Genomic DNA, 10,354 nt, shown 5'->3' on the forward strand with positions numbered 1-10,354 from the left:
GAATGGATAAGGAAGATGTGGTGTATACACACACACACACACACACACACACACACACACAGCCCAATGGAATACTACTCAGTCATAAAAAAGAATGAATTTGAGATCTGAGTAAGTCCCAGTGAGATGAATGAACCCAGAGCCTGTTTATACAGAGTGAAGTAAGTCAGAAAAACAAATAACATATATTAATGCATATAATGCTAAAAATGCATTAATGCTTTTGAACTGTAGTATTAAAGAAGATTCTTGAGAGTTCCTTGGACTGCAAGGAGATCCAACCAGTCCATCCTAAAGGAGATCGGTCCTGGGTGTTCACTGGAATGAATTAATACTTTCGAATTATGGTGTTGGAGAAGACTCTTGAGAGTCCCTTGGACTGCAAAGAGATCCAACCAGTCCATCTTAAAGGAGATCAGTCCTGGGTGTTCACTGGAAGGACTGACATTGAAGCTGAAACTCCAATACTTTGGCCACCTGATGCGAAGAGCTGACTCATTGGAAAGGACCCTGATGCTGGGAAAGATTGAGGGCAGGAGGAGAAGGGGACAACAGAAGATAAGATGGTTGGATGACATCACTGACTCAATGGACATGGGTCTGGGTGGACTCCAGGAGTTGTTGATGGACAGGGAGGCCTGGCGTGCTGCAGTTCATGGGGTTGCAAAGAGTCGGACATGACTGAGCGACTAAACTGACTGAACTAAATGCATATAGATGGAATATAGAAAAATGGTATCAATGAACCTATTTGCAGAGAAGGAATGGAGACACAGATGTAGAAAAGCAGCTTGTGGACACAGTGGGGGAAGGGGAAAGTGGGACAAATGGAGAAAGTAGCATAGACATATATACATCACCATGTGTAAAATAGATAGCTGGTAAGAAGTTGCTCTGTAACACACAGAATCCAGCCAGGCATTCTGTGATGATCTAGAGGGGTAAAATGGGAAGAGGGGAGGGAGGCTCAAGAGGGAGGTGATATATATGTAAATTATAGCTCATCTGCACTGTTGTATGGCAGAAACCATCACAACATCATAAAGCAATTTTCCTCCAATTAAAAATAAAAAAAAAATTTAAGTTAAAAAAATTTGAAAAAGAAAAAAATAATAAAATAGGAAAACATGCACTACCTGATTTAAGACGAACTATAAAGCTACAGTAGGACTTCCCTGGTGGCTCAGCGGTAAGAATCTGCAAAGCAGATTCCAAAGCAGGGCACACAGGTTTGATCCCTGGTCCAGGAAGATTCCATATGCCTTGGAGCAACTAAGCTCATGAGCCACAACTACTGAAGCCCATGCTCTAGAGCCCAAAAGCCACAACTACTGAAGCCCGTGCACTCTAGGGTCCATGAGCCGCAACTACTGAAGCCGCATGTCCTAGAGCTGTATTCCACAAGAGGAAGCCACCACAATAAGAAGCCCGTGCACCACAACGAAGAGCAGCCCCCGCCTGGCACAACTAGAGAAAGTTCGCACAAAGAGACCCAGTGCAGCAGAAATAAATAAATAAATAAAATTATTTTTCTAAAAAGCTACAGTAACAGTGTGATTCTGGAATAAGAATAGACATATAGAAAAAAAAAGGAAAGTGCCAGTCTAACACAATCATTATTATTCCTCCTCATCCTTCTCCCTTCATATTGATAAGCAATTATTCCAGTAGAATTTGTTGAGAAAAAGAGAGGAGGAGGAAATGGAGGAAGGGGTGAAGGAAGAAGAAGGAGATGAAAAGAAATTCAACCCTCACTTCATATCATGTGCAAAATTTAACTTAAAATGATCAAACAGCAATTTTAAGACACAAAAACTACATAATACCTAAGAAAAAAGCATAGCAGAAAATCTCTGTGACTTTGACTTAGACAAAGATTTCTACAATACACATCAAAAGCACAATCCATAACAGGAAGAAGAAAAACCTGATAAATTGGACTTCACCAAAATTTAAAACTTCTGTTCTTTTAAAGATTAAGAAAATGAAAAATAAGATATAGGCTGGGAGAAAATATTTGGAAAACATCTGATAAAGGACTTGTATCCAGAATACAGAAAGACCTTTCAAAATTCAGTAGAAAGAAAATATACAACCAAATTATTAAAAATGAGCAAAAAATATGATCAGATCCTTCATCATAGAAGATATATGAAAGTCAAAGTGAAGTTGCTCAGTTGTGTCTGACTCTTTGTGATCCCATGGACTGTAGCCTGCCAGGCTCCTCTGTCTATGTGATTTTCTGGGCAAGAATACTGGAGTGGGTAGCCAACCACCCCCTTCTCCAGGGGATCTTCCCCACCCAAGGATCAAACACCTGTCTACTGCATTGCAGGCAGATTCTTTACTATCTGAGCCACCAGGGAAGCCTCTATACCTACCATATGACCCAGTAATTCCACTCCTAGGTATGTACCCCAAAGAAATAAAAACTATATTTAAAAACTTATACATGAATGTTTATAGCAATGTTATTCCTAGCCATCAAAAAATGGTGACAAACCAAATATTCTATAGCTGGTGAAAAAATAAACAAACTGAGGTACATCTATACAACAAATATCCACAATGAAATAAAAAGGAATCAACAAACAAAAACATGGACAAATCTTAAATGAGTTATGCTAAGTGCCTGAAAAGGAGACGTATGATGAAGTATGATATTCAAAGTATAATATCATTCTTATGACTTCCTGGAAAGCAAAACTATAAGGAAAGAAAAGAGATTACTGGTTTCCTAGGCCTGAGGATGGTAGGAATAAATCATATAATAGAAAACCTTTTGGAGTGATGGAAATATTCTAAATCTTGATTAATACTACTGTATAAATTTTTCAAAACTCATAAAACTATACCCTAAAAAGGGTGGATTTTACTATTTGTAAAGTATATTTTTAAAAAATACACTAGTGAGTAAATGAGAAGTCAAGCCACAGGTTGGGAGGAAATATTTACAAAATACCTATCTGATGAAGGTCTTGTATTCAGAAAATACAAAGAGCACCTACAACTCAATAAGCAGAAGATAAACAACCTGATTAAAAAAAAAAAAAGGTAAAAGATGTAAACAGAAGATGGCAAATCAGCATATATTTTGCTTAATACATGATTAACATATTCATTATTCAGGAAATGCAAACTCAAGAATGCCACTTCTAGATATTAACTAAAGAAAATGAAAACATATTAACAGGTCCACACAAAGACTTGTACTTGAGTAGTTTTAGCAGCTTTGTTTATATTTATAAACTAGAAATAAGCCAAATATCCATTTACTTGTTATACTCAGCAATAAAAATGAATAAACTACTAATACACACAAGAACTTGGATCAATCTCAAAAGTAAAAGAAACAAGACAGAAAAGTCATAAAAGACTATATACTCTATGATTAAATTTAAATAAAATTCTTTCTGATTTGATTAAAGGCATTACTGATTCTGTCTCCAGTGATAAAGAGGACCCTAGGCGTCCTTGGCATGCAGTGGCAAAACACTTAAATCATCAATGCAGACAAGTATGATCAAGGACCTACAGAAGACAAAGCTTTGGGTCATCAACTAGCTGCCACCACAGAAGACTGCTGTAAAAATGAGCTGGATAGTGGGCTAGTTCCTTCTAAGTACGCTGGTGAACTTGGTAAAAGAAAATGCTAAGCTCAGAACATTAAAATCACCCTAGAACATAGACATAGCCTAAGGTCTATGTCAGGGACTAGAAAACGTCCATAATACCTTAACAGAACGCCTCATGTCATGTGGGCACAGGCCTGAGATTTCTAAAAAGCATATCCTGCAGGTGACTGAATAACAATGCAAATTCAATTCACCTTCTGTGGGACATTTTATGTTAAAGTTAGCACCCTAATTGAGAAAGAAGGAGTGGGGCCCTGAAAACTGGAATGGGGACACAGGGGCGGATTCTGATGAATCTGACCACCCTGAACCTCTAAATTCCTCCAGGCTTCCATGGCAAGTGAAAGCAGTCCTCCATACTCTGTCTGAGGAAATCAGACTCCTTTGCCTGAAGAATGTACAGCGACTTCCCCTGAGACACTTGCCTTAAAAGGGACTGCTGATGTTCCTGAGGACCTAATCCCCAAGCTGCTCATTATCTAGACACATAACCAGACTCAAATCCCATGAAGTCCTAGACACAAATGTGGCCTGTGTTGATATGCAAAACATACCAGAAGGACTGCACAGGTTGACCAATCTATGTTAACAGAAAACAGAAATACAGATCCCATAATCCCCTTCTCTGGATGGGTTTGAGTCAGAGCTGGGCAAAAAGGAAATATGTGCTGCAATGGAGGATGGAAATGAAGCACAGTTGTTAGGCTTGAAAGTTAGGGGGTCGAAAGGAATGAGAGACAGACGCGGCAGTGCTGGCGGCCTCAGTCTGTCCTCATTCTTCTTGTCCCTACTCCTCATCCTCTTCCCCACTCTGCATCTAACTCTTCCCAACTGCCAACAGAAACCCCAGGCCCACCAGAAACTTGACTGAGAATTTAAGAGATGAGATAGCTATGTCCACTGATTTCTATACCAGTCCATCTGTGCAGTGTCATGAGAGAGGCTGGATATTAGCAGTTTTCATGACTGCATGGCAGATCTGTGAGTGAGCAGCTTTAAACAATATACTTTCATTCTTTCATTTTCTTGTGTTCTTTAATAAGCATTTATAAGTTTTAGGAAGATAAACAATTTTTAAATAGTTTTAAACATTTCAAGCAACCTTCCCTCATTTGGACCACTCTAAGTTCCCCCAAGGAAAACAAATAAAAAGAGCATTTTTAGCCTAAAAGAATTCTTTTATTTAAAAAAAAAAAAAGACTTACATCATTAGACTGAAACAGTCGAGTCATTGCAAAGAAGGCTTCTGTGGCTTCTGTAGTTCCAAAGTGTTCACCCTAAGTAATTTAAAGTAAATTTAAATTAAAACAATTTCTTAAACAAACAAACAAAAAGGATTTTTCCCATTATTTCTGCAAAGATCTTTTAGAACCCAGAAAAAAAATTCTCTTTATAAACACTGTACCTCTTTGTTATTATTCTGACTTTTAATTTGTAAACCCACATGGCCATTATCCATTCCTTATTTAAAATAATTCATTATCACACACTATGCTATAAAAGTTCTAGAACAGTGGTCTCTAACCTTTTAGCAGGAACTATTTTAAATTCTCTGAACAACTGAGATTTACAAGAGATAGAAAATGAAGTTGAGTTCTTAATCAGAACAAGATGTTATTGTTACAGCCTAAGAACAGATATCATACCTCCTTCATTTTCTATAATCCAATGTCCAGTGCAAAGCCTGACCTATCATAGGGGCATAATAAATACTAAACTGTAATGAACTATAGGAATCACAGAAAACATGGTAAGAAGGGACCAACCAAAAGGGCAGGAATCAGATTATACAAAAAGGCTTAGAGGGCTACTAATACAAAAGGCTTGTAGGGCTGCCAATACATCTCAAGATACTGGCTCAAGCCCCTAAAAACATTCTTTGGATCAGAACTTTAATGCGTTTAATAGATCATCTGAGGATCTTTCCAAAATACAGATTTTGATTCACTGGCTCTGGTGTGAAACCTAAAATTTTCCATTTCAAATTAGCTCCCAGTGATGTGAATGCCACTGGATCTGAGAACCACATACTTTTCAGTAGTAAGGTGTTAGATAACATATATTATTAATAGTCAAAACACTGCAGACCACAGACCACCTGAGACATTACCATTTCAATATTTAATTTCTTCATTAAAAGCAATCCTATATAATATGTTAGGCCCCATCATTTTTCAGGGCTTCAGCTTTCACAAAAAATACAACTAGTCTTCAATCTATTTGTCATAGATGTAAGAATAAACCCAAATTTTGATGAAAAACTTTGAAAGTTTAGGATGAAAGACACCTTAAGTCCCTACTTTCTGACTTGAAACTCAAAAATATATGGATGTGTCAACTCTGGTAGAAATTTAAAAGTAATTCTCCATAAAGAACTACCATGAATTAGGCAAAAGATAAGCTTAAGGTTACGAAATCTGTTCACCTAGTTGTCAGTGTTTGTCAGACTATGTGGGTAACTTCCTCATCAAGATAGTTATGTTTCAACATGGGCTGCCCATCAAAGCAGTATTGGTCAACATAAAAATATATGCTACTCCAGGCCAACTGTACTCAAAGCTATGCTTGCTGACTGGAGTTAGCCAACTTGAACACAATGTGTACCATGAAAAGTTAAATCAAACTGACTTTGCCTTAAATGTTTCCAATAATACCACAAGAGGATATATGTTTGTGAATAGATATATTTTATTTAAAAGCATGGACTTGTTGTTCAGCCTTCATTTGCAAACCACAAAACTTTATCTCTGTGGATGAAGTCATCGGTCATGAAACACAGTCAAGTAAAAACATTCTCACGGAATTCAAGTTGGAAACCACAGTGTTCTTTGCACCATATGTAAACCACCTGAGGTATATATAGGTGTGTGTATGTGTGCATGTACACATGTGTGTGTATATGAATCTAACAAACAAAATCACATTTTCTAAGGTCCTAGACATTTCATGAGATTTTTTAGTCTGAAGCAATAAAAAGCAAAAACAAAAACAAAAAACACACATACAAGAAAAAAAAGAAGAAAAAAGAAGAAGTAGTAGGATCTATGTTTCATGAGGGCAAATATTTTTGTTGGTTTTGTCTGCTATATCCCCTGTGCATAGGACACAGCAGGTGCATAATAAATATATATGCTGAATGACTGAATGAATACTATTCCTGAATGCTATGTGTCCAGGACTATTTTCAGTGCTTCACATTTACTGTATCATTTAATCATTACCATTGTCTAAAACAGCTGTATCATAATCCCCGTTTAGAGAAAAAGACATAAAGCACAAAACAGTTAAGCCCAGAACCATACTAAGAAAATCATAAATAAACAAATACAGGCATACCTTGCAGATACTGTAGGTTCAGTTCCAGACCATGGCAATAAAATAAATATTACAATAAAGCACATCACAGGAATTTTTTGGCTTCCCAGTGCATATAAATGTTACACTATCTATACATATAAATTTATACATTTATACATATAAATGTTGCATATAAATGTTTACACTACATTGTAGTCTATTTTGTGCAATAGCATTATGTCTAAATAAAGACAATGTACAAACTTTAACTTAAAAATACTTTATTGCTAAAAAATGCTAACCATCATTTAATAATACAGGGTTGCCACATTCAATTTGTAAAAAAAAAAAAAAAATGCAATAACGTGAAGTACAATAAAACAATATTCCTGCTTTTTGTTGCTATTGCTAAGTCACTTCAGTCGTGTCCAACTCTGTGTGACCCCATAGACGGCAGCCCACCAGGCTTCCCCATCCCTGGGATTCTCCAGGCAAGAACACTGGAGTGGGTTGCCATTTCCTTCTCCAATGCATGAAAGTGAAAAGTGAAAGTGAAGTCGCTCAGTCGTGTCCGTCCCTCAGTGACCCCATGGACTGCAGCCTTCCAGGATCCATCTATGGGATTTTCCAGGCAAGAGTACTGGAGTGGGGTGCCATTGCCTTCTCTGATATTCCTGCTAATATTTCTTAATTTGAATATTAAAATGAAAGCTTTAAAACATTAATATACCCTCACAAAAGGATAAAATACCTATCTAGATTTTGACTTCCCTGGTGGCTCAGATGGTAAAAGCATCTGCCTACAATGTGGGAGACCTGGGTTTAATCCCTGGGTTGGGAAGATCCCCTAGAGAAGGAAATGGCAGCCCACTCCAGTATTGTTGCCTGGAAAATTCCATGGACAGAGGAGCCTGGCAGGCTGCAGTCCATGGGGTCGCAAAGAGTCGGACACGACTGAGCGACTTCACTTTCACTTTCTTTCAGAATTTGTCTAAGCTTTTTAAAAATATTTTTGGAGGGACATAAAGACCTCTGAACATACCTAAGCAACATGTTTGAATATTAACTAATACTTGTTAAATTTAAATCAATGTTGAGATTCTATTGTGTGCTTAGTTGACTTGGTACCTTATGAATAAGAAAGAAGTATATGTCATACTCCTTGTCCACAAGAAATTTTACATATTGCTACATTAATGAAACACTGCAAATTCTAAAATTAAGTGAATTATTAAAAAATTAATAATTACTTTCTAGAAAAAACTTCACTGCACATTATGTATTTCTATTCTAAGACACAAATCTGAGGAAAATCACAGTAATTTACCTGGTTCAGTAAGTAAAGAATCTTTGTAAGAATATGCAAACATCTTCTTGGATTGATGGGTGTTTCATTGAATATACGAGCCTGTGGAAACAAAAAACACTGCTATATATATTTTCTATTACAGATTATAGACAATCAACTTAAATAAAATGGAAGACTATTTTATATATGTTTTTAGGACTATTACATATTTTAATCATAGTATCCAAATAATGTAGCTTATAGTTTTCAATATATTATGGTATATAATAAATTATTAGATGTGACCCTGATTTTCCATTCTATACTCACTCCCTTAGGTCTCCCACTTCAACTTGTGGACTTTATCTAAGAATCTCAATATTTACCTACATCATTTGAATACAATGAGCTTAGTATCTATAACTTCCTTCAAAAACCTTGCACTAAACACCTCCTACCTTATTTTACTTAAAATTCTCAACATGTGACAGTCTACAAATGTTTGCATTTCTATAAACTCTAGACTTTCCTATGACAAGTAACCCCTCTTTTTTTTCCCTCCAGTATATATTCTCTGAACTCAGTTACACTCCTTAATTCTTATTTTGGATCATAGAATTCCAAGTGCTCTGTCCCCATTCTAAAATGGAACAGGAAAGAAAAAACACATCATACTTCCAAGCCATACCTCTTGTAAGACAGCACTCTTCTCCAGATGCCGAAAAGGATTGGAGCCACTACCTATATTATGGGGGAAAAAATGTCTTTAATAGCTGGCATACACAGATGTATTTACTTTCTATAGAAGGGTTTTAAATGCTTGAGAAATCTCACCTAAGTGAGGTGTCCACTTGGATATTACAAGTGATAATCATTACTAATATGCATACAAATTGATTAAAATCTTTTTGACTCTGACACTAGCTCTGTCTGCTATCCTGTAAGATCCTGTACTTCTCTTTTACAGAAACTCTACCTGAAATGAGTGTCTTCTTGGCCTGCCTTCTTTTTATATGAATGTTACAAATACCTGCCATGTCCACACAATTAAGATTTAGATTGTGGTAAGGCCCTTTGGATTTCCCTACAGGAAAGCACTATTTTATGTATTTCTAACATTTTGCTGGGAGGCAAAAGAGTTTATCAGAGAATTAGACACGCTTCAAGCTTTGAAGGGGCCATAGAGGTTTACTAACCCAACCCTCGACCACGCTTTGTGAGAGCAGCTATCAATCACTGAGACCTTTTTTTTTTTTCTGAGGGGACTTAGCTATCTGCCTCATTTACTCTGGACCAAAGATGGGTATCAGGATGCAACTCACTTTTGGATGCTTGAGTATTAAATGAGCTAGGTACCACGGAACAGCCTTGCCCCCAGGGAAGCGGACAGCGCAGAGGTCCCCAGGGAGACTGTAAGGTACAAGCACCACAAAGTTCATACACACACACACAGTCCGGTCGACCCCAGACCCACTCCGGGCCGTACACTACCAGTACCCCGCCCCCACCCCACCCCATCCAACCCCCTCCTCTCGCAAGCGCACACTCACTCCCTCCGCCACCTGTCGTGGGCCCGCCTCTTTGGTGGGCAAGCCCACCCCAGGCGAACCGGCGGAGGAGAAGGCGGCTCCGAGGAGCGGCGGCGCCGGAGGAGGGGGGCTGGGGGCGGGGTCGCCGAGCAGCCCGAGGCGGTGCGCGGGCGGCCACGCGCTAGCGCGCCGACCTGAAGGGAGGCTCCGGAGCCCGGGGGGAGGGGCTAGGGGCAGGCCCCCGGCTGAAGCGAAGCGGGGTCGGAGGAGGGGCCGGGCTCCAACTCCAGCCCCCTGGCACACCGGCGACAACGCCCCCAGGTCCGCAGTCCCCGAGAGCAGGTGGCGGCGGGGCGGGAGAAGGGGAAGGGGCCCTCGCGGCTGAGCCCCGGGCGTACCAGACTCCTCGTCCTTCTTGTCGAATTTTTTAATCATCTTGGACGACTTCCCAGCGCCCAGACCCACCGCAACCGTCCCAGGCGCCGCAGCCGGCAAGCGGAAGAGGCTGCAGGAAGGCCGGCCCGGTGCTCTGGCGCCGGTTGGGCCGCGGTCCCGTCACTCGGCAAGAAGGCCCGCCCTCCCTGCCCGGCGCTGGCCGCTCTCAC

At 39.3% G+C, this 10,354-nt stretch overlaps 1 protein-coding gene across 1 annotated transcript in view; it reads right to left on the bottom strand.

Annotated features, from left to right (window-relative positions):
• The window catches only part of COPG2 (COPI coat complex subunit gamma 2), a 159,979-nt gene extending 149,684 nt beyond the window's left edge, over positions 1–10,295 (bottom strand). The window contains exons 1-4 of the mRNA XM_025291538.2: positions 10,148–10,295; positions 8,909–8,961; positions 8,260–8,340; positions 4,841–4,912 (exon numbers count right to left, since the gene is read on the bottom strand). Coding sequence (XP_025147323.1) covers positions 4,841–4,912; positions 8,260–8,340; positions 8,909–8,961; positions 10,148–10,184 — 243 coding nt within the window. The 5' untranslated portion in view covers positions 10,185–10,295. The remainder of the gene's footprint in view (positions 1–4,840; positions 4,913–8,259; positions 8,341–8,908; positions 8,962–10,147) is intronic.
• Positions 10,296–10,354: the final 59 nt, after the last annotated feature.

This window comes from Bubalus bubalis, chromosome 8 (assembly GCF_019923935.1).
Source record: "Bubalus bubalis isolate 160015118507 breed Murrah chromosome 8, NDDB_SH_1, whole genome shotgun sequence".
Classification (NCBI taxonomy): domain Eukaryota; kingdom Metazoa; phylum Chordata; class Mammalia; order Artiodactyla; family Bovidae; genus Bubalus; species Bubalus bubalis.